The sequence below is a fragment of the Macrobrachium rosenbergii genome, chromosome 42 (genome assembly GCF_040412425.1).
Source record: "Macrobrachium rosenbergii isolate ZJJX-2024 chromosome 42, ASM4041242v1, whole genome shotgun sequence".
NCBI lineage: Eukaryota > Metazoa > Arthropoda > Malacostraca > Decapoda > Palaemonidae > Macrobrachium > Macrobrachium rosenbergii.
In genome coordinates, this window is record NC_089782.1 from 39,025,909 (window position 1) to 39,051,924 (window position 26,016).

At 34.7% G+C, this 26,016-nt stretch overlaps 1 protein-coding gene across 1 annotated transcript; it reads left to right on the forward strand.

The window, feature by feature from the left end:
* The first annotated feature begins 2,937 nt into the window (after nucleotides 1–2,937).
* Nucleotides 2,938–23,641, forward strand: LOC136828287 (dnaJ homolog subfamily C member 10-like). Its single transcript, XM_067086163.1, has 14 exons — nucleotides 2,938–3,123; nucleotides 6,212–6,378; nucleotides 6,948–7,066; nucleotides 8,406–8,503; nucleotides 8,738–8,949; nucleotides 10,685–10,900; nucleotides 14,063–14,275; nucleotides 15,359–15,445; nucleotides 16,575–16,721; nucleotides 17,037–17,250; nucleotides 17,553–17,714; nucleotides 18,363–18,639; nucleotides 18,742–18,940; nucleotides 19,943–23,641. Exons 2-14 carry the CDS (start codon nucleotides 6,214–6,216, stop codon nucleotides 20,174–20,176), a joined length of 2,343 nt encoding a protein of 780 aa, XP_066942264.1. The 5' UTR covers nucleotides 2,938–3,123; nucleotides 6,212–6,213; the 3' UTR covers nucleotides 20,177–23,641.
* Nucleotides 23,642–26,016: the final 2,375 nt, after the last annotated feature.

Below are 26,016 nucleotides of genomic sequence, written 5' to 3' on the forward strand. Positions count from 1 at the left end.
GAGTTCGAGGTTTTTCAACCTCATTAGAGCACATGTGGGCTGAATGACAGGGGAAAAAATGAAACAACTTCGTTAATGATATACACTGGTTCGAAGGTCTGATTTGATTGTGTGTGTGTGTGTGAGCGTGTGTGTGTCTCTCTTTCTATGATACACACACACACACACACACACACACACACACACACACACACACACACACATATATATATATATATATATATATATATATATATATATATATATATATATATATATATATATATATATATATATATATATAATAATTCACAGACACATCCTTATAAATTGTCCCTGCGAAGGTTCCATGGAGGACGAAACTGTCCGGCTAAACTAAACCTTATCGTTTCTTTTCACACTCCTTTCATGTGCATTAATTGCGCGCGCGCACACACACAAATATATATACTGTACACACACACATATATATACAGTATATATAAACAGTATGTGAAAACTTGGTAATTACAAGGGCACGTATATTTCAATAAATAAATTACTCTTCTGAATTGCAGAAGGTTTAAACTTCCTATAATATATAACAACCCTGCCGGTAACCCCAACCCCAATCCCCCGTTCTTTTGCCCTTCAGTTCCGTCACAATCCCGGAACGGGGTTAGATCCATTTCACCTCAACCCACGCTGTATCAGAACCCGTACTCCGCTATTTACAGGGACAATCTCCAATACATGAAACTGTCAACGAACTAGTTTACAGTTTAAATCACAGTTAAACTCGAATATTGATTGGTTTAGATTAAGCCGGTACTTTTCCTTGCAGTAAGGCAAAGGGGTGCTACTCTGGCTTGTTATCTACGCGTCACTTACTCTGAGGTGCTAGTACTAAACAATATCCGAAGAATACCTTAGCTATTAGTACTAAACATGGCGGAAGCTCCTGGGGATGCCGTGTTTAGCACTAGTCCCTCGGGGATCAAAGTATTATATACACCCATTTCTGTATTGTTTGATCGACAAATTATCATATTAATAAACGATATGTTCGGGCGGCCGTCTACTTCACATTTACCATACGGTGTTTAGTACTAGCACCTCGTATTAGGTGACGAGTTGATAACAAGCCAAAGTAGCATCGGCAAAGGAATCAGATGCTATATAAAGTTGAACAATTTCTAGGGTCATATCCAATGTAAACCAAAAAGTTATGTTATTTGCCATTTAAATGGTCATAGCACTGTACACAATCCATACTTTAAGTTTCTACCTCATATCGAGATCGAACTTAGACCACACATATGAGGGGAAAGGGCACCACCAACTGATCCACACAAGTCAAAAATGAGTTGGACTCATTCAACACGTATTCTTTTAAACCAATGATTAGGCATGTCAGTGTTTAAAGATAGATGATTTCATCTCTCTCTCTCTCTCTCTCTTTCTCGTGAGGGAAAGAAAATTAAGTGAACATACTTCGGTTTCTCTGCGCGATCGAATCAACAACTGACGACTAACAGAACTTGGTTGTACCGTCAATATGAGAGAGAGAGAGAGAGAGAGAGAGAGAGAGAGAGAGAGAGAGAGAGAGAGAGAGAGAGAGAGATTAGAACTGCAAATGTTCACAGCGTAATTGCTTACACCAACTTTCAAACGAAAGCTTCTTCACATCCATCCATATTTTGATTAGATCTGGGATGAAATGTAAAGCAATTTCTTACCATAATAAACAACACTCCTCTTTTCTAGATAAATAAGACTTCCTCTTCAAAAAACTGTCTCAACGAACTTCTGACCAAGAGCGCAAATCATCGAAGTTTTCGTGAGAATATAGGTCTAATCATGGAATACTTTACCAGACTGTTAGGCCTAGCGATGTTTTCACATCTATGAACCTCATCCATAACTGCAATATTTGTTTATTAGTCTCCCAGAATAATAGTCTAAAGGACAGAGAACCAAAAAAAAAAAAACATTTTGGAAGCGAAAAGATTTATTTTTTGTTGTTAATGATGTATTTCTAACAGAAATAGGTAAGGTATGTGGCCTTTAGAATGGCTGCGAGTGACGTGGACTTTTCTAAGGGGCACTCTATTACCTGTACTACCTGTACGTATTGTTATTATCTTTAAAGCCCAGATCCTGTAAAGAAAAATTTGGTAAATTAAATCCCACCATTTTAGCATAATTGTTATTAATACTTAGTTTAGGAGGTAGCAGAATATGAAATCAATAAGGTTTTTAATATTTTATTAACTTGTGTATCAACATGATGAGTCTCAAATTAAAACCATTCTACCCTAATTGTATAATGCAAAAAGAGCAATCATAACAATGAGAAGAGTATGATACCGAAGAAAATAAAGGTATGAAGATAAAAAGATTAACACACACGCACACACACACACACACACACACACACACACACACACACACTATATATATATATATATATATATATATATATATATATATATATATATATATATATATATATATATACTGTATATGTATATCCACCCCTACATGTATATGCACATACGCAAGCTATTATGTTATTCATATTTATACATGAATGCATACAAATGCACAATTTATGCAATTAAAAACTACATGCAAATGAACGTACAATATTGCAAATATATTTATGCATAACTACATGTGGCTCATGAGAGAAAAATACAAATTGTACTCGATCGAGTTCACTTGTGAGATCAGTATACCAAAAATTCTAAAAGAGCAGCGTCGGATTCCTGCCATATTGAAAAAAGGCAATGAATTGAATTTTCTCAAAATATAATATTTTTATAGCTTCATGACAGTTTAGTGTAATTGAAAAAAATTATAATATATATTTAATCGATAAACAATAACTCAGAAGCAAGATGTATATGTATATATTTAGAAGTATTTCACTCTTACTGGGTTCGCGCTATCTGGCACTTTAGCGTAGGTAGTCTCGAACGTTCTTGATTTAGAAATGATGTGTACTTTCAGTGACGTACAGTTCGGCGAGACCGATTAAGAGCTTAGTGTTTATGTACACTTGACAGTCGGTGTTCGTGAGGTTTGATGACCTGTGAAAGTTACCTCTTGCTGTGGACTTGTATTGAAAGTTGAATGAGAATTTTTAACGTTAATCTGAAGGTAAGCCCTGGAAGTTTCCGCAGCCTTTCAAGTCGGCTAAGATAGGATAAAGAGACCTGGCCATGATAAGTAAAACAGTATCCTTGAAGTATTAGGAACTGTGTAGGATTGTGGAGGCGGCTTGTCCACTTATACAAACCGCCCACATCAAAATATAAAAAGGTCATTCAAGCTGACTGCGACGGACCAGCTAACTGTATTCGTCATCAAATTTTAATCAACATAGTTCAAGCAAACTTTTACTGTCTTTCAGTAAGATAATTTCTATCTTACTTTCCACCAGCTCCTAACAATTGTTGCATAGCGCAACTGCGAGTTCTTCCTTCTGTTACCCCCTTTAAAACCTTCTTAACCACCTTCTTTGCTCTCTCTTGCCCTTTATTGACCTCGTAGGTCCCAGCGCTTGAGTTTTGGCCCAAATTGTATATTCCAATTCCAATTCCAATAAGAAAATTGTAGCAAGTTCATTGACTGATTCCACCTGCCGAGCAGAGTCCAGGTTTGTTTGACTGTGAATTAAAGGAGTATCTTAGGCTAGGTTAGCCCAAATCAGATTGTATGGGCTGCCTAAAGGCTTCAGTCCTTTAAGGCTAGTCTGTTATAGCCTACTATATTCCATGTCAGTGTGTGGTATTTCTACGTAACAGCTCTGCACGAATTATTACCTTGGAAATTGACTTTTCCTATACTTTCAGTGTTGCCGATGAAGGAGGTGGTGTTGTTTATTGTCGGTCAACTTTTGTTAACATTCAGCTCTACCCAACAATGTTGGGGACCCTGTGGTAACTCGGGGTTTTGGGTGGTGAAATATGCTAGGAGAAAACCGGACTGTCATGTTGGTCTTATGGAATGGTTCCACACATTCGCAACTCATAAGGGAGTCATACGTTCACGAAGGGAATGGCCAAGGAAATCAATTATAAAAGGAGCCATACTAACCTAATGTACCCTAATCTAACCTCACCTAGTAGGCCATGTTACTTATCAGGGGGGCTCTGCCCCTGGATCCCCAGTGAAGGAAACTCCACTTTTTACGAACTGTCCCCCTATGGCACTGTGCATGTGTGATAGCATTCCAGCCTGGCCAGCATACAATAACATATCAGTTCTGAGGGTAATTACAGGTTAATTACAGTCGACTGACAAAAAATAATGGTAAATTCTTGATACTGGTAAGCAACCAGAATACTATAGGAAAAATAAATTTCCAAGGTAATACAGTACCCCATGTGGAGTTGTTCCATAGTTCTACCCAGTGTGCTATTCAGTATCAGGAATTTTTGAGTGATTTTTATTTTGAAGCATTTTTGGAGTAGCCTAGGCTAGTAGACTTCAGAGAACAGCCTACAATGGCTTTATCGTTCACAAATAGTGTAGAATAATAAAAGCTATTCAGCCTGTGTTAAAGCCTCAAAAAATACAATACCTGGTCAGTTATTCAGAACCAGAGATTTCAATTTTTTTTTCATGACCTGTAATTTTTCTGTTTGTCATTGATGTGAAGGTAGTTCACATCAGTGACAAACAAGACTGCTGTGTTCCAAGTTCTTAATATGCACGACAGATGGCTGACAGGCTGCCAGGATTGCGAGTCAGAGAGAGATTGTTCAGATACATGCATTGGCCTTGGCTTTTATCTCATATAACTCAAAATTATCCTCAAAGATATATTTAAATAGGGATACAGCCACCCCACCCCCACCCAGAGGGGTCTGGATGAGCCAGGTCAAGGTGTGATGAACTAGGAAAGACTAGATTGTGGGAAGGCTAGGATGGGATGCATCCTTGTTGAAATATGTGTTTTTAAGTGCTACGCCTTAGGATAGGTTAGGTTAAGGGAAGGTTAGGGGAGGATGTATTCCTGTTGAAATTTGTCTGTAAAGATAGTTTTCTGGTGCCTGAGAGAGAAGCCAAGGCCAGTGCATGTGTTCGAATGATCCAGAGTAAGTTTCTGTAGAACAGTGGCAAGTCAGAGTGTGTTCATCCTTGTGGAACAGCAGAATAAGTGTCGTTCTGAGAGCTTTTAGCAATATTTCCATTTCTGGGTTAGCTCAGAATTTGAAAAACAATGAAATTAGCTGTTTTTGTTCAGCATAAATACTTAAAATGCAGTGATGTTATTGGTTTTGTTTTGTTTTAAAATGCAATGATATTATTGGTTTAATTTTTTCTTTGGTATTTTAATTTAATACAGGTCCTGATATTGGAGCTTGTATACTTTGCTCATAAGTCTCCTTAATATACTTAATACAAAAATCTTTACAGAATCTTTTGCAGCTTTATGCTTACCAAGATATTTACTGAAGAATGTTGTTATTACCTACTTGGACTGTTTCAAAGTCCAAGTGGAGCAAAGATTCATGGTGTCCTAATTTGATGTGACCTACTCCTTGGGTTTGAAAGAACTGTCTCGAATGCCTCTAAATGCATGAAGGGCCTTCTGGTTCCTGGTTTATACATATATGATATTATTGTAGAGGTTTCTTTTTTATAGGCAGTTAAGTCCTCCAAGAAAATTAGGTGTCTTTGACTTCTAAGACAAGAAACTCTCTCTCTCTCTCCACTTCATGTTGAGCATGGAAGGGTTGCCAGGGTTGCCAGCTCTAACTCCCCTATCTTAGGACTTTTTATGCACCCACGGCTTTCATGATGGGTTGATCCTAGATTCCTACCCACAGTATTCCCTCTGGAGACCAGTCACCTTGTTACCATTCATCATCAACTGTTTCATTAGAATTTGGTATTTTTTTATCAGAATTGTACCTTTATTTTGTCTTGTATTTTATGTTGTAGTGCATATTCATAGGTATCAGCATACTATGCAGTTTATATATATAGCCCAAAGCTTTTTAACAGGGATATGCTGCTTCTGTTGAGTAAGCATAAAACATTGCTGGATTTTTGCACTAGCAGTCATGTTATAAGTTTTCCAAGTTTATATTCACTTGTCCCCTTTATAAAAAGGAAAAGTGCGTAAGAAATCAACCAGTTTCTTGTTGGTAGCCTAGGGTTATTTACCAGTGTGATACAGTACTATCCTATGTAGCCTCAATGATTTTAATGTTTTTCTTTTGTTTTCCCTTTACAGAAATGAATTTGACATTTGTGGTGCTCTTTGCTGCTAGCTTCCTTTGCACATTTGCACATGCCGAGGATTTTTATGAGATGCTTGGCATCACAAAGAATGCAGACCAGAGAGAAATACGTAAAGCTTTCAAAAAGAAGGCTCTAGAACTGCATCCTGACAAAAATACTGTAAGTTTGTATTTCATTGCAAAAGTCCTTCCAAGTGTGAGGAAACTTGTAGTAATGCTCAATAGATTTTTGCATTTTCTTAGTGAAGCTTTTTCTACATTTTGTATACTTTTTTGTTGTGGTAGAGAATGTTGTCTTTTTTCAAAAACGAAATACTTTGACTGGAATATTTCATGACTCATTAAACTAGTTTTTAGTTACTCAATGGAAAGTGTAACTTAATGAAACTTGAAAATACAAATACAACTGTAGAAATTTTTTATCAGAAGCATATATTCTCATAAATAGAAATAACTTGGAATTTCAAGATGTACAATGCATACTGATACTGTAGAAATTTTTATATTTTTAGAAAGCTCTGTGCAATCATTTTTTTGTAGTGGTTTACTGTTTTCGTAAATTTTGGTTTTGTATTTATGCTCAAAGTAAACTTATGCTAACAATAAACATTACCAAAGTCTTCATACAAAAATTACATATTGTTGTGAATATGTTATAGGTAAAGAATCTATGAAGTTTATTATTTAATTGATGAACTTGCTTGATATAAAATACATAATTCATTGCAGGATGACCCAGAAGCTCACAACAAGTTTGTTCGAATGAACCGAGCCTATGAAGTTCTTAAAGATGAAGAATTGAGGAAGAAGTATGACATGTACGGTGAGGAAGGCCTTGAAAGTGACAGGTGGGTTCTTGCCACTTAATTTTTTTTTGGTTTGAAGGAAAAAATAATGTAGGAAATTTGCTTTCATTTCAAGTTTCATGGATTATCATGTCTTGTTTAGGAAGCCCCATGAAATCATGAAGATAGGGGACAGATGACAACATAAACCTAATGGAAGTTCAGGCAGAAAGAACTTAGGACAGAGAAGAGTGGAAAGAACTTGTTTCACTTCTAACCTCTTGAAGGGAAAAGCAATGCAAAGACATTTATGATATGATAATGATGATGATGTGTAAGAATGTGTTTTAAAAATCTGTATACAGTACTCCATCATTTATTGATTAGAATGGGTTTTAGAGATGTTATATAATGTCATAGTCCAGTTAGTACTTTAGAGAAATATGAGTTAATGTTGAAGAGTTGAGCAGAAGTAACATATTTTGTGTAAATGGGGTACATAATTTTTATTTTAAAATATATTCTTATTAGGGCTTATATTCTTACTAGGGCTATAATATCAATGATAAATGTTAACATAATGGCACATTCACTCATATGAGTGATTGTAAGTGATTAAGAGAAACAGAAGTCTCCAGTGATTTCTATGAAATTGTGAAACTAAACTAACAAAATTATACTTACCCAAGTCATTGTTAGCTTTCCATTGGATGTTGGGAGGTGAGGAAGAAAACCTGAAAAACTCACTCTAGATATTTTGATTCAAAACTGGAAAAGCAAGTTGGGAAGAATTGAAACCAAGGTAATCATTTTTCACTGTGGTCTTCATAAAAATGGCATTCTTGTGCTCAATGATTTACATCTGTTAAGAGCTGATATTGTGATGTGAACACTCCTTGTTGCTGGCACAGTCAACCCAAAAGTATTAGCTCTTTTGAAGCCATAATAATGATGATTTTATATTATGGAGGAAATGTTGAACTGTGACCATGTGAAGGGACTTATCGCCACCAAGTGCAACAAACAGAATTTTGAACTTTATCAACACTTTGAACCAAAATGAAAGGTTACCTAAAACAATGGTGTGTTCTTTATAAATACTGTATGTATATGAAAGACTGGATCCTTGTTTGCACATCTGCAAGCATTTCAAGTTTCTTTTAAGATAGGGATGTTTAGCCTTTGATGTACTGATTGGTCTTAAAAGCTTTGGTATTTTCAGTGCATGTCAGAAATGGGACTTTTGGAAAGACAGGCTCCAAATAGCAATTACATTGTTTATTGCTGTTGAACTTTAATTTTTTATGTTGCTAAATCTTTGGACTTAAAATTCATAGGAAGTTTGCTTCACTGTACCTAAGTATGATTATGGATTGATCTAACAAATCTTTGCTCATTTCAGGTCTGGACACCAGTACCATTCTTGGAATTATTACCATGATAATTTTGGCATTTATGATGATGATCCAGAGATCATCACACTTAATAAGGCAGATTTTGGTAAGATAACATTGTTGGAGGTGTTAAAGTTTATAAGATTGTGATTTTAGTTAGTCAGTTAAGATAATTTTTTTCCAGTGGATATGTGATGTATTTTTAATGATGGATAGGTTTTGGATTTATTGTTTACTTCATATATGTAATGATAACTTGGTAAACACATTTAAAATAGAATTTTTGAAATGTTGCTTTTATTCATGAGATGTGTTCATTTGCTGTTGTTCCCTTCAACAGAGCAAAGTGTCACTGGATCTGAAGACATATGGTTTATCAATTTTTACCACCCTATGTGTTCACATTGCCACACTCTGGCTCCAGTGTGGCGTGAAGTTGCCCGTGAGCTTGAAGGCGTTGTTAGAATTGGAGCCGTTAACTGTGATGATGATTACCATTTATGTAATGCACAAGGAATTGGATCTTACCCATCACTTATATCATATCCAGAGGTTAGTATTGGCATAAGTGAGTTATTAATTGTTCAGGTATAATATTAGTACAGGTGTTCCTTATTTCTCGTTTGCTAGTTTCCACAGTTATTCTTTGCATTTTATCTACTATTGATGTCAGTATGGCTTCTGGGCAATTCTACAAAATGTAAAGTTTCATATACAGTAGGCATAAACGTTTAGGAACTAAAATTGTTATTAGATGAAGATTTCGTGACATTCTTGTTATAAGGTAATTTTTCAGTGTTTTGAAAACAATTCTTTTAGAACAGCAGTTTTTCTTATTAATACTAAGTTGTTGTAATAAAAACATTGTGCATATGTGACAAAAACTCCAGATTTGGCATATATGGATGCAAAAGTGTGGAAATTTAATTCATTTAAGGGACCACTTTAGTTTACTGTATGACAGCTATTGCAGCCATTTTCCAAAATGATTCATATATAATCCTCAGCATTTACAAGAGCAAACATTACTTAAGGTCAGCAGAACTTTTTAGTTTGAATAGAGCTAAATTAACATTAAAATGTGCATACATTTTTAAAAGTGATGTATGATGGCTATTTCCTTGTATGAATTATTTGTTAAACAAATAATTCATACACTACAAAGCCAACAGCTTAACGTGATATGAAACATGAGTCCAGCCAAACATAGTAAATATATTGAGCAAGTTAACCATGTTGTATTGATTTACAGTTTACTTTTGTATAGGGCAGTTTTCAATATGAGTCATTTTAGTGAGGAACTGCCTTGACAGATGCAGAGTTGTGTCTATGGCAGTCATACACAAATAGTGCTGTCCATAGAAATTATACATATTTGTATATGCATGACTTGTGCAATGAGCAGGATAGATAACCTCATAGTAGTAGTGTCCAGTATGCCCCATATGTCTCTTACAGTTATAATTCAGTCAAAGTAGGCTGCAGAAGAGAAAGATATAAGGAGACAGTGTAAATGTCTTACCTTACTGTATACCCCCAGTTAGACTATTCTTCTAAAGTGGCTTTGGTTGGTGGAATTGGCTGGCCATTGTTTTTCTGGCCAAAGAGTTTGTGTATGGCGTGGCAGTGTCTGTGCATGTGCTGACTCTGTCGTAGATCAGAAAAGTATATTGTCTAACAGTTATGTTGGGGATTAATAAGTTTAATCAAAAACTGATACATCATCCCCTAATAGATTGTAAATTTACTGAAGGCAGTATTTTAGTGCATCCATACCTTGAAAAGATTAAGAGGATGTAGGTCTCAGTACAGTACAGTATAGGGGCTTTCTTGTAAATACCAAGGTGGTTCTTTCCTTGGGCAGATAGTTCAGTGGCCTCTAATTGTTGCATAAGAGGTTATTTAAAGCTCAAACACAAGGTTTTTCAATTCTTTGCTTATTTCAATATATGGTTGCTTCTCTGAAGTATGATGGGTAAAGCAGAAAAGTTAGAAATATCACTTTCATTAAACAAACTACAACGCCTTTTGTTCAAACTCTTCTGGTAAGTGGTTAGCACCACTTTATAGAAAATGGCTGCTAATCCTGTCTTTGGCTATATTTGAGGTGACTAACAAAATTTCCATGCCACTGACTAGTGCACATGTATGCTAACTTTGAGGGTTGTCACAGTATGTACATTGTTTATGATATTTTTTGCTATGTTGCCCCCACTATGTTATACTGTAAATGCCATTTTGGTATGGTCTTAACTGCACAGATAAGTGAAAAGACTTGTAATTTCAGAGGACGTACTTCAGGCAAGAGAAGACTAAAGAAAACTTGATCAACTACATGCTGCAGAAAGTGCAGTCCAAAACTTTTAAACTGAGCTCTGGCAGTTGGAAAACTGTGATATCAAGAGAAGATACTTCCAAGAAGCCTTGGCTTGTCAATTTTTATGAGTATGCTGACGAAGAAGAGGACTTTTGGATTACACAAACTAAACTTAGTGCTATTTTCGTAAGTACTATATTTATATTTGCTTCTAAAAGTAAGTTCAAGAAAGTTTTTGAATGTTGGAGGTATGATCCTCTGGTGAAGTGTATAAAAAGGGTCACATTTAGTAGCTGGGTATTTGACATGAACTACAAAAAGCATATGTTTGCATATATAGGACCAGGCAAATATTTTTCCTTTGATATTGTGAATGGTTGCTGTTGTGAGATGGTAATGCAGTGCTACGATAAAAATATGTAGACCAATAGGAAGGGGTAAATCACCAGTAAAGTAGCCTGTGATACCCATGTATTCAGGTGTAAACTCACATTGGTAAGTATACAGTGAACCCCCCCGTATTCGCGTTCTCATGATTCGCGGACTCACATATTCGTGGGTTTCTCTGTGGAACATATCTAGCCATCATTCGCAGAAAATTCGCCCATTCGCGGTATTTTTCACTGAGAAATATTCACTAATTACTGCATTTTCATATAATTTTCATGAGTAAATGCACTTTTTTGTGATGAAACTATTAAAAAACTCAGTTATATGCATTTTTACAGGGTTTTTCTGTGTTTAAACTATCAAAATGGGCAGTTCTAAATGTTTTTAGAGGGGCTTTAAGTATTCGCCAATTTTAGCTATTTGCAGGGGGGTGTGGGACGCATCCCCTGCAAATATGGGGGGTTCACTGTATTGTCAATGTTACAATTAAAATATAGTACTGTAATGTATATGAATTTAATTAAGGACTTTTTCATATATGCTGATGCCTTAATGGACAGTTCAGGGGTCTGGCCTCCCTATTAGTAATGGAATCTGTTAAGTAATGAAGATCCAAGACTCAGTAGTATAGATTACACAACACCCCAGATTCAGCATAGCAGTTTTGTGAAAATCAGACCCATTCTTTCTTTCCTTTCTTGCTACACAGCATTATTTTACTGTAAGTTTGTAGGAGGGGCTTGTAAGCTTTAAATTCAGTTATGAATACAACAATGCAAGTAGGATTATAATGTAGTTTAGTATATTCACGTAAAAAATTTAATGAACATTCGTTCAAATCTTCAAAAAAATCTAATGAACACTTGTTCAAATCTTAATGCTTGTGTGGTGGGTTTATAAAAGTTATATTATGGTATTGTTATTTGGTATGGTGTACAAAAATTTACAGGATCCTTAAAATGTCCAAAACCTTTCATAAGTTACTGATTTATTATTATTATTAAGTAGATTAACCAGACCACTGAGCTAATTTATTTAGCTCTCACAGGGCTGGCCCAAAGGATTTGTCTTCATTAGTGATAAAGAGTAGATTTTATTTATAAAATTAAAGTTTTTTAAAAATGCTATAATTGGGTAAATTAAAAATGAGAGATTCTGAAAAATATTTCTGGTTTATTTTTTTCCCAAACTTAACATTTGTTGTGATTATATTTTAGACATTCATGCAGATTTGTTTTGGAAGATGTTTTATGGACAGATGCCTTTCCTGACTCCAACCCTCCTTATCTGGGTTGGGAAAAATAAAAAGCATAATCACTGCTAAGAATAGCAGTCCAAAACTATAAATCACAAACTTAGGGCTAGTCCAGTCCCCGAGGCAAATTTCTGCCTTACACATATAAAACAATTCAGCAAGGCTTCGCAAACCAAATTTCTCACAATCACCTGAGTCTCTTTCATGCCCAAATCCCCCATCCATCACTTTTCTTTTTATTTTTAGAAGCCACGTCAAAGGAAATCCTTGATCCCAGTGCTATTACAGTACAGTACTGTAGAGTATCCCTCAATTTCCTTTTCTTGTTCCTTCTTGGGGTCTCTTATAAGCCTTTATTACTTGTTTAATTTCTCCCCCTAAATGGCCACGTACTCTCTCGTCATGATTTTTTTTGAAGAATCGGTTTCACTTTGTATGGGCATGTGACATCCTTAGTCCTTTGTTCTTTTAGGGCAAGATAATCATATTTTCTTTCCCTCAAGTATTGAGCAGAATTTTTAAAATCTAGGCTGAAGAGTTTAATGTCCTTTGGCCTTTGGCAAATTCATAATATCATTTATGAGTACTGATATTACTTGCTCAGCTTCCAGGGCATGTTTCAGGAGGCCAAAGATACTGATATACATAATTACTTTTATTAGATTTCTGAGGGTTGTAGATGAATATCTGATATTCATGCTAGTGAACTCTAGAAGTCCACTAAAAGTTCTTCTCCTCACAAAACTCAGCTGATATTCCTGTTCCTTACATCAGCAGAATTTTTGTAGAAATGTCCAACACAATCTAATCATTCAACTTTTCTTCCGTATTAAAACTTCTTGTTGTTAACTAAGAAGTACACTGTAAGTTTGAAATTCATTCTTAAAGAAAAGAAACAAAATGGTTGTATGAATGTCTAGTCAATGAATTTTCCCTTGCACTTAACCGGAAATTAAATCTCTTTATAAGGCCAGTGAATAAAAGAATTTATCTTCATGTAAATAAGGATATTATTCATTACTAAACGAACATTAAAAAAGTTTGACTACATATTCAGTCTTACAACAGAGAAAATGTAGCACAACAAAAACACACTTACACCAGACTAAATGAGCCATGCCACTATGCAGGAAATTACACAAGACATAAAAGATAACATTTTAATAAGAAGTGCAGCCTTTTTGCAAGGCAACCAAATGCATGCTAAATGTTCATGTGAGTGGGAAAAAGGTACAGATGAGGTCTTGATGGGTCAGTTACCCTGAAGACAAAGAAGCCACCTTACAATGTTAGACCTGCAGTTATGAGTTGTGTTCATTTTAGCATCCTCTATGTCTCAGTATGCCTGCCAGATTATTCCATTAAAAGTGAAATACAGGTAGTTCTGTTTTTACAGGCTTGGACATATCAGATAAGTAGCAAAATCTGATAAGTTAAAGTCTGACAAGCTAATGTCCCTGTGTACTGGCTAGGTAATTCAGTGACACTGTTAGCAAATACTGTTTCAGTTCTGTTGAGTTATTTTACTCGAGTTAGAAATAAGTAATAGTAATCATACTTTATGGATACATTGCTGTGAAACAGTTTTAATTCTCAATTTCAGATATATTTATTTATTTAGAGGGTAGAAATAGTGTGTTTATGATTGGTCTTTTAAGTTTTCAAAAGTGGACTTCGTGCTACTAAATTTTCCTTTCTTTCAGGATGGATTAGTTAACATTGGTCATGTTATTTGCTCCAAGGACCACAAACTGTGCTCCAAATTTGACATGAAGTCTGGCCTGAAGTTCTTTGATGTTGATAAAATAGAATCTGGTGATGGAAAGCTAATATCTAGTCTCGATGCCCAAGAAATTGCTCGAGAGATACTTGCTCTTCTCCCAGAGATGACCCTTCTGGATGAATCCTCTTACAAAGTAAGTTCTTTTCATGTTTATTGTACTTTTAATAATGAAGCTTAACCCATGGAATTTTTTCTTGTGCATAATACAAGTACACTGTACTCAGTAATGAGTACTTTTCTTTTACCTTGATTTGATTGTAGTAATATCGTGTTTGTTTTATTCTCTTTATGTAGTAGAGAGAATATACTGATATATGTTAGAATATTGTATGCCAGTAAAAAGATGAACTTGGTAATTAACATATTTGCATATATTACTAGGTATATATGTATTAAATGTAAGCTTTGACAATAGAAAGCAGTAAACAGGCATGACAGTGGACAAATTTTGGGGCCAGTAGCAAGAAGCAAGTCATGGAATACTACTTGGAATGTGGGTAATCCCACTTGACTTGTGACTAAGGACAGATGACACTAGTTCCTTGCTTATACAGTTTTAGTTATTTTATCGGATTCCAGCTGGCACTAGAGGATTAGTCCGAATGTTTAGACCTCAGGTTTGTTAGTTATGAAAAATAAAAATTAATTTAATAAATTTGTCATTTTTCATAAATCAGAGAATCAATAGCAAATGTTCAAGATGCAGCTCATGCATTTTCATGTGTGTGAAAGATATAGATACAGAATTTTAGAAGGTTAATCTGAAAAAAATAAGAATAGATTGAACAAAATTTTTTATTCTGAATTAAAACTCTTTTAAAAATATAGTCCCAATCTACGAGAAATTCTGAAATTAAAACCAGGAATAAAGGAATTGTATATCCTTGTAAATAACCCAAACTTTTCTATGTTACTTCACAGAAGAGTTCATAATAGCCAGAGCCCTTTTAATATTTGAAGTGAATGTTGTTTTATCATTACCAGCCTAAAATGCAAGTGGAGGTTGGATATTATACAAAAGGATTGAGTGTTGAGGTGAATTGTGATGAAAACAGACAAACTCATCCATGTGCACATTCTCAAGCTCCTACCCTTTGTTGAAAGTAGAAAGTACAGAGTTGATACTGCATGTAAGGTTTTGAAATATAGGTTTTAGTACAAGAACAGTTTTAATTTTCTTTGTAAATTTTCAATATACTGTATTTTTATTTCACAGAACATAAGGCAAAAGCTGGATTCCAGAGAAGAGAATGTGTCTTGGCTTGTCCAGTTTAGCAGTGGCAATGACGATGATACACTTGAGGTAAGGTAATACTTCTTATAGGAACAGATTGTAAATATTTGTAGTGGGAAATGCTATGTAATATCAGCTGATGTTCCATTGCCACTTTCAAATTCTGCAGTAACTTGGGGTAATAAATGGTGTAACTGGTTGGTGAGACTTATTTTTGGATGGAATATCTCAATGTCACTCACCAACTTAGTTCACCTTTTATGTAGTCTTTAGCAGCAGAAGTTACCTTCTATTTTCAGTTACTTTACACAAATGATAATAAAATTTGAATCCAGCAACTTCTTATGTCAGCATTACTGCTATTGATTTGTCCTCCCTTCTGTTATTTTATTTATACAAATGTTTCATCGCCAGAACACCTATTCATACTTTTGTAAATGACATTCTTAACAATCAAGTCCCTCTCAGAAAACATTTCTGCAAGAGTCCTCCAGTCATATTTACTCCAGGCATTCTGTAACCGTAAGCTATAATGTCAGTCTCTTTCTCTCCTGCCAACTTTTGCACTTAAATCACCTGGATAACCTGCCCTTCTTTTTTTCAAAATCAAGTCAGGAATTAATTCAGAATGTACCGGAAGTTTCCTTTTTCTCTCACTCTCCATTCATGGACCATCTACACTTACCATCACAGTTTTTTTTTCTCCTGCCATACTAGATTTTAACTAGAAAATCTTTGGACTAATGCTTTTGTGCTGTTTCACCAGTCCCTACAGTCTTCCTGACAACAAAAAATGCTTCTCCTTTCTTTTGGCGTGCATCTCTTAGTACTTCCAGTCCTGTGCACTCACCACTATCTCATCAAGTGCCATAATATGCAGATTTTTTTTATTTGACGTTATGATTAATATTGGGAACTTGGATTTCCTCCCCAAAGTACTTCTTGAGGCAGCAGTGTCCAGGTAGTCTTACTTACTCACACTGTAGTAGCAGTCAGTTTTGAGTTAACTGATTGGACATGCCTGAGATGTGATGATAATAATGAATAATTGGACTAGGTTTGGTTTTGATGTGGAATGATTAATCCTGAACTAAATTGATAAATGAAATGACCTGAAAATTTATCATCAGTTTCAAAGCTAAACACCTTGAAATTTGCATAAATGCTTCAGGTAACTGTTTCTTAATTGTATTTACAGATCCGCAAATTACCCGCCCTTCTTCCCTCTCTTAATCTGGGGCGGATTGATTGCTCTACCATGAAAGTGCAGTGTGATGATCTTTACATTGCAAAGACTCCAACGTTTATTCTGTTTAAACCTGGCGGAGGCTATGAATTACACCATGTAAGAAATATTTGATTTCTTTTTGGGATTTTTTCTAAAGTTTTAGTATTAATGATTTTTCATGTATGTTATATAATGTTAGTAGTACAGTACATTGTAGTACATTGTAAACATATATTTAATGATGTTAACTTTGCAAGCCTTGCACATACATGGCAAATACTTCCCTTTTGAATCATACTCTCACATTCCAAAATTTGTATTTTTCTTTTATAATAATAATTGAATATTTTCTCTAAGATTAATTTTATTTTTCTTGGTAAATTATGGAAATAAAAAAATGTCAAGTCCAAACAGGAGTGTCTTCACTTTTAGGGGCGCTTATTGGCTCATGACATAGCTGTGTTTGCAAGGGAAGGGGCCTCCTCCACCAAGTTCCAGATCCTCACTCCTCAAGAATTTCCCAAAGTACTTCAGGATGGCTCAACATGGTTCGTGGATTTTTATGCTCCGTGGTGCCCACCCTGTATGAAGTTGCTTCCTGAGTTTAGGAAAGCCAGTAGACTTGTTGCCACTCCTGTTAACTTTGGTTAGTGTTTTGTGTGTGTTTGGAAGAACCCTTTTCATTTAACCCTGCAGAGGTTTGCCTCCTTTATCCTTTAATTAGGTGCTAAATCTAATCAATATTAAGTGCTCCCTTTTATAGTTACAGACTTTTAGAATACAACAAGCTATTTTACATTCTCTAGAGTATGGTTTTCACAAAGTACAGAATTATTACATAACTGTATAATTATTTTATTTATATTTCAAAAACAGGAACAAACCTTACAAAAGCCTAAACTACTAAGTTGTGCAGAGATGCTCATAGAATTAAAATTATGTTTACAGGGAGTATTGATTGCACAATGCATCAGGATTTATGCACAAAGTTCAACATTCGCCAGTACCCAACAACAATCCTCTACAATCAAAGTGTGCCGCATGAATACACAGGCCATCACAGTGCAACTCATCTTGTTGAATTTGTCAATGATACACTGAATCCTGTTGGTACGTAACTCTGCTATTATCGTAGTAAGTCCTTTTTTTAATGCTATTTTTGTAGCAATGGAAAGGGTTGAAGGTGAGCTCCACCTTTTCTTTTTCATATTGTGTACTTTTATTTTCTTCCAGTTCATTTGACAGGTTATTAGTTGTAACATGCTCTTTACTTAATAGTTTATTGCTTGTAGTTGATAGTTTAAAGATTCAGACAAAATGTACAATATACTGTATTGTGTTAATGGTTTTAGTTACAACGTTGACTTTTACTAAATTGAGGGAATTGTATAAGTCTTGTGTTTCTGATGTAACCGCCCCTGGTCCTTTCATTGAGATATTTGATAACATCCATGGTTTTGTTCCTCCACAGAAATTTCTAAACATCATTGATTTTTTCTTTTTATACATTTAATTTTCTGTATTCTATATTTTGATATTATATGCAATTGTTTATTTGACAGAACAATATGGTACACTAGTTTGTTAATAAAACATTTTTATAAATACTTTTAACTGTATAATGTTATAAAACCATTAGAAGTCCAGTGAAGCATAGCCTAGCTTGACTTTTTCAAAATTTTTTGAGTACTTGAAAGTTAATCTAATGGAACTGCCATTTTATTTAATCTAATGGAATTGCAATTTTATTTTTTTCAGTGGTAAGCCTTGACCCAGACAAGTTTTCAAAATTTGTCGCAAGCAAACCACAAGGTGAGGTTTGGGTAGTGGACTATTTTGCTAATTGGTGTGGGCCTTGTTTAAGCATGGCTCCTGAATATAGAAGATTTGCTCGCTTAGTTGCTGATATTCCTGAGGTCCATGTTGCTTCCCTTGACTGTGCTGTATATGGCGATGTTTGCAGAAGACAGGGCATTAACAGCTACCCAAGTGTTGTGCTATATCCATCTGAAAGTTATGGAACGCGCAGAACTGTGTAAGTGCTGCTTATGGGCTTCTTTTCTGTTTTTAATTAGTAGTTGTTGTGACATGACTGCTGAAGCTGATTTTCTACTCAATGGTCAATTCCTCTTCACAGAAAATTCAGTGGATGGTCACGAGATGCAGACTCATTTCGGCAGTGGTTGTATTCAAACCTCCCTTCACGTGTAACAGAATTAGATGACAGCTCATTCGAGGAGGCCCTTCGAAGTAATGTGCCATGGATTATAGATTTTTATGCTCCATGGTGTGGACATTGTCAAGTGTTTGCTCCTAATTTTGAAGACATTGCTAGAGTAAGTATTGATGTGCTTGAGCAAAACCAACAGATTAATGATACATTATGTTGTCCATGACTGTCTTAGGGGGAACTAGTGTGTAGTCACTGGTTCTAACAAAACCAGTGCTCAAAAATTGAAGTTTACAGTTGATCCTTTTTATCCTTGAGGGTTAGGTTCTCAGCTCCCTCTCATCTTAAAAAAATATTAATAATTGCACACAGAATACTGACTACTTAAAAATTTGCAAAGTTATAAATTTAATTTATCTGCTAGTTTATGGTAGCCTTGAAATTCATGGTATGCATGTTCAATATAACTTTGCAAATGCTGACAGTATGTGTAAGTAGTCAGTATTCTGTGTGCAATTGTTAATATTTTTTAATGAATCCAAAAAACAGAATACTTTGGCAAAATAGCCTGCAATCATCCAAACCAGTGGCTGTATCTTAGAAATTTACATAGAATGGTAGAAAATGTGTTCATGAAACAATAAGTAATTTCCCTTACAAAATAGGAAGCAAAAGATGATAAACACCAATCCTCCCCTACCTTTATAATTCTTAAAAGTAAGATAAGTTTCTTTTAGTATGTTTACATAAAGGTAAACCCCTGCTTCTTGTTCCTGATCTTAAATATATTGCTTTTCAAGTGTAAATACATTGATAAACTTTACACTGAAGAGCACATCTGAAACCACCTGTTACATTCAGTCTCAGTATTGCTTTCGTCACTGTTCATTCACAGCATCTGTATGGCTGATTATGAGACAGCACCTTCAATTAATTTTCTGTCTTCATTTTCATTACAATGATTTTCAGTTCTCTCCTCCCCATTCCACTCTACCATCCTGTAGAAATTTCTAAGACAGTCTTGAAGTGATTGATGCATTCAGGCTGTAATTTATGCCTTGTGGCATTTGGCAGCGAAGGCTGGATTTTCCTTATAAATAATGGTGACTGGCCACAGTTTAGTATATATTATCAGTAAAACAGAAATAAAATAAGATCTCTATTTCAGGAATTAAAGGGAACCGCCAAGTTTGGAAAGCTGAACTGCGAGAGGTACGTACATACTTGTAGAGGAGCTAATGTTAGAGCATACCCAACAGTGCGACTGTATACTGGGTCGCTTGATGGGAGTCGCCAGAATGTCAATGGTATCACTTTTCCAAAGCTCCAAAAAGAGGATATAATTGCCCGTGTTCCAGGGTATTTGCCATTGAGAAAAATTAGCAAGCACGATGAATTATGATGAGACAGTGTGCTGTAATTCATGCATTTAGTTTTTATTTTGAAAGTAGTTTGTGGATACTCTGCCCTCCTGAGGAGATAAATGCAGCTGTTAATGATATCATTAAAATTTGACCAGTCCTTGTGGGTGATTTATTAGCGTGTCTAGTCAGAGTATGACAAAGCAAATCTAAATCAGGGGTTTGAATTTTTTTTACTAGTCCTTCATAGATTGTTAATACTGTAATCTTAGTCCTGTACTCTAATTTCGTACGAATTGATCAGGTAAAAGTTAAATTAGCCTTTGGATTGAATTTCTCAAGTGCCATGTAGTGCATAAATTTTTGAAATGTTTGACTACAATCTGTTATTTGCTTAATGTTTTTTTGAGCACTTCCATGTATCGCATAACATGAACAATTAGGTTATATTTTTATACTCAAGAGCATTGCAAATGCGTTTATGTATGTTTTTCTGAATCTCAGTATTTTATATAAATCATATTTTTATAGTGCTGGGACCTCATGCTTTACAAGTTACTTGAGACATTTGAAGAAGTTGAACAATTTCTGTGCTATGTTGGTAATAGCCCATAAAAGAAATTGTGGTGCTGAAGCACTATTTATGTATAGGAATTTACGTATAGGTTTACTTAAGAATTTAAGTTCCTTGATAATTATTTTGAATGAAAGGTGATTGTAAAGATTTCTGAGAATAATTGATTAAACTAAAGTGTATTTTCACTTACAGTACATTTATTGGCTTCAGAAAGAGCTTAGCTCAAGAAATTGACTTAGATTGGCCTAGTGTAAGCAAAATAATCTTATTAAAACATCTTCAAAATATTAATTGTTGGTATTTTTGAGGAACAGTTGGTCAGTAAAGCAATAAATATGGAAGTAGCAGAACTAGGAATATGCAGGAAATCGTGGAGAAAGGGGAATAGATGATGGCCTAGACCTAATGGGAATTAAGGCAGAAAGAGCACAGTAAAGAGAAGAGTGGAGGCAGCTCATTTCAACACCAGCCCTTAAAGGAAAAAGCTGACATAAAAATATTCATGATAATAGTGATTTATGGGGTAGGCATAAATGAAACAGTCACTTCATCATAACTTTAAAAGTAAGAAACTTATCAGACATACAGTAATTTAGGTTGAATGCTAAATTAGAATGTGAAGTGTATCAGACATTCTACTTAACAGATATAGGAAAATGAATGATGGTGAAAGGCTTGGTAAGATTGTTTTCCAATAATTAAAGAAACATTGTGATGCAAAAGGATTGTTATTAGTATGCAGTTTTACTGTTCCCAGATGTCAACATGGAAATGTGATGTTTATTATTTTACATTTGTGTTAAGTTAAAAATATTTGAATTGAATTTACTTGGTGATAATTGTAACGAATTTTCCAAATGCTTCAAATTGTTTATATCCCAGGAATTTAGTATCAATATTTGAACTGTATTGAGTTTTTTGTTTTGTAAGTATTGCGTGGCCTTATCTATCAGTATAATGAGCCCCTAATTTCACTTGAGCTTTTCAGCTTGGATGGTGTGGTACTAGTTGTGAATAGGTATTGGCTAGGGAAGTTAGTCTTGCTTTATGTCCAGCAAGGATCCCTCAATAAAGGATGCCCCACACTCACAGAATTACTTTATAAGTGTTTTCCACTAATTAAAGAGAGATTGTGATACAAGAGGATTGTTGTTTGTACAGGATGCAGTTTTACTGTTTCCAGACATAGATCTGGAAATGTGATATTTTTTGTTTTACATATGAGTGTTAACAAGTGTTAAAAATGTTTGAACTTGGAATTTACAGCCTGATAAATTTTCCACATGCATCAAAATGTTTTATATCCCAGGAATTTGGTAATAATTCTTATCCCAAATTGGATTTTTCATTGTGCAACTCTTAAATGACCTTATCGTGTTGGTTTTTAATTTCATAGGTTTTCAGCCTTTAGTTATGAAAATCATGCAGACAGTTTTCCCCAAACAATGTAATGAGTCCCTGTTTAGGTTGGATGGTGTGGTGTTAGTTGTGAATAGTTGTTGGCTACGGAAGTTGGTGTTGCATTAGTTTGCAGCTTCGCTGTTCCCAGACATCGATCTGGAAGTGTGATATTTTTTATTTTTCACTTGAGTCTTAGCAAGTGTTAAATATATGCAAAATTGGAATTTACTGTCTGATAATCATAACAAATTTTCCATGTGCTTCAGTGTTTATATCCTAGGAATTTAGAAGTAAGCCTTATACCGTATTGGATTTTTTGTTTGTAACTTGTATGGCCTTATGGTTGTTGGTTTTAAATTTTATGGTTCTTGCAGCCTTTAGTTGTGAAAATCGTGGAAACAAATTTGTCAGAGTAATGTAATGAGCCTGTATTTCACTTGAGCTGTTCAGTTGGATGGCATGGTGTTAGTTGTGAATATTTATAGGCTAGGGAAATTAGTTTTGCATTATGTCCACTGGGTATCCCTCAACATAAGAGACCCCCCTTAATCACATAATCAGTAGAATTAGCAGAAAGATATTTTCAAGTTTGTGGTATTTGTTACCAACTTGATCAGTCCCAGTCAGATAAGAAAAGTGAAAGGGTTTAAAGTTGCCCACTTGATCAAAATCATAGAATCACCACTAACCTGTACTTAATTTATTTATCAGATCTACAGTGATGTTTGTATTGGTATTAATAATGATTCATTTAAAATAGTTAATCACCTGAATATAAACCTCTTTGTTTTACCATCATCTGAGCCTCACAGAAATGCTTCTCTCTTGCAGCTATTGTTACTTGCCATGACAGCTAATGATAATTTTGATGTCCCAAATAGGGCCACTCCTCGGTTGAAGAGTGCTCGTCTGAGAAGAAGGCTCATGGTATCTTTCTTTGGTTGATATCTTTATTCTTGTCTAACACCCCACCATACTATTTATTAAAGCTAGAGTAAAAGAATAAAAAATAATATAGATTTGGTGGGGATTGATTGGATTTACACTAATTGTAGATAAACAAAAGTCATGAGGTCGTTGGTATCAAAAAATTTCATGCCAGTTGTACACAGTTCTTATTTCTGTGATAGAAAGATATGGAATTTATAGCAGAAGCCAGTTATTGGCAACAATTATACTTCTACAGCTAGTTTCAGAACTGGCTGCACGTGTAACCTATCAGTTAAAGGAGTATACACTCCTCAAAGTCATAACTCTGCTTGGATATTCATATCCTGCTTTTTACATTTTCTGTTCTTTATTATAAGCGACCAGCACTGTACCATTTAATTTTTGAAAAGCCCCCATTTGAGACGACTAAATATTTTCTCAGGATATATTACTGTATGAACATATACTATACATTAGAGTATATACTACACAGGAGAATAATTTTAAAGTGAAAAAACTTTATATCACATCTAGTGTGATATTCTAGCAGAAGGTAATAACTTTTCAATTAATAATATCATTCTCTTCTTAAACAAAATTAAATTGATAAGTAAAATATAATCTTCCCCCTTTTTTCCCTCCATTTTTTTTTTCTTTCCCTCTTGATTTTTTTTTAAGTCCCCCCTTTTTTTATTATTTAATTTAACTAAATTTTTTATGTACTCTTTCCCCCCTTTTTTTTCCCAGCCCGAGAAGAACCCTAAAAGAGTTCAGAGGTCTGGTTAAACAAATCATTTATAACTAACTAGTGTGTTGGATTAAAATGGTTACTTGTTATTGTGCTAAAATATCATTCTAGAAATTGTTCAGAAAATGTATAATGCTTTGAGTTAGCAGTATGTGATCATCACCATTATACATACAATACTGGTCAACTTTTATATGTACTGTATATCCGTTAAGGGATGAATTATGGTACCTGGTAATTTATACTTAATCCAGAAAATGGAAAGATCCTGATAGATTTTACAACCAGTTACCCATCCCCCCCCAAAAAAAAATTTAAAAGCAATGTTTTAAGTACAATTATGTATATGAATTGACCCTTAAATGGGGTTTAAGTGGAGTGAGTAATGTAATATTCTGACCTAACTCAAGCCAAAAGAAGAATAATGGAAATAGTCTCAGAGAAGGGCTAATGCAAAGTAAGTTATAAACCCAGTACCCATGACACAGCAGTTAGGTGAAAAACTAAAGGACATCAGGGAAAGGGATAAATCTTTACATTAATAGCGTGGTTGACAGGGTCGGACCCTGCCGAGGTGGAAGTTATCTAAAGCACGTCCCTAAGTTCCAGTGAAGGATGACCAAAATAATTATATACAAATTATACACATGTTTAGTCTTGTATAAATTCTGTAGTTTCTTTAGATCTTCTATATGAATTGCTTATGTTCTCCCAAGTTCTAACCATATTGTGCCTTCTGAAGGTTTTTATCGTTTTTATTTTTCCTCTGGTAATAGTGTTCAGTACCATATTTTATAAGCTCCTGTTATTTATTACTTAAAAGCTTTTTATTTATCAGTGGTTTGGTACACAAGTGCTATATTGCAAAACCCATAAAAGCTTAAATAGAAGTTTTTAAAAAATTATCCGTTAAGAGAAAATCTTATTTGTGAATTAGGATTGACAGCTTGGTGCGTTTTATCACTGGATGAAATTAATCTATAAATAGCTTTAGTGCTTCTTTGTCTTCCATTAAGTTTTGTGGATGCACTCTTCTAATGCCATTGTAAAGGACTTAGGAAACAATTACTCAGTAGTTTCATGAAACAATGTATGAAAAGTATCAGTTAGTCTGCAAATTTGTTTCATTACAGTACTGTATTTTGTTGACACTGCTCTGTTGCTTTTTGTAAGGCAGAGGCACAATAATGTTCTGTAAGCTCTGTTGGTTATATATATTCCAGTTTCCATTAATTACTAAAATGTTTAAGACATTTTGATGAATCTTCATGCAGATGAGTACCAGTGTTAGTCTTAATATTGTAATTATGGTGTTGCTAGTGTTTGAATCAGTACAGTATTGTAGAATATGGTGTCCATTGGCTAGAAGTTGCGCTGGTAGCCAAAAAATGAAGCAGCTTTAATTAGGGTAAAAAGTACTAACAACTTTGAGACAAAACACTTTAAGAGGGAATCTAATGTACAAAAAGAAAGCTGTATGTATTTAAAGAGATTTTTATGCAGTTATTAGATGCACTAAAGCTGTGGTTAAGACAGTGGTAGGTAATGAGAAGAATGTGAGGTAAATTATTTGTGCCCATCAAAGATCAGTGCTGAGCCCATTCCTGTTTATAATAGTAATGGAGGAAGCTTTTAATGAGTGCAGAAAACGAGGCCTTTGAGAACTGCAATGTGCAGATGACCTAGTGTTAACAGCAGAATATAAAGAAATACTCAAAAAAGTGGAAGAATTGGAAAGAGCAGAGGACTGAAAATAAACTTAAATAAAATAAATCTTACAGTAACTGTACTAGAATTAAAAGGCAAAAGTACAGTCAGAAAAGTTGTGTGCTGCTCTTATGATAAAGATGTTGATTGACCTCATTACTATGTACCAAACATAAGAGGTGATATCACAAGAGGTAAAGGTTACAAAATATAGGTATGGTGTAAGAGGTTTTCAGTGCCTGAAATGTGTGACAGAGCAAATGGGAAGGGAAGGAAGTGGAGAATGTTGCTGTGATGAGCAACAAGCTTGAAAAAAGTGAAGCATTTTAGTTCTCTTGGGGACACACACATTCGACTATGAAGCAAGAACTGAGAAGGCAGTAAGAAAAAATAGTTGCAGCATGTATGAAATTGATAAAGTAATACTGCAGGTAAATAAAAAATGTCCCACTGGTACAGTAAGCAAAAATGTGGGCAGAGACAAGGATTAAGGAGATTTTGGAAAAGTGTGATTATAG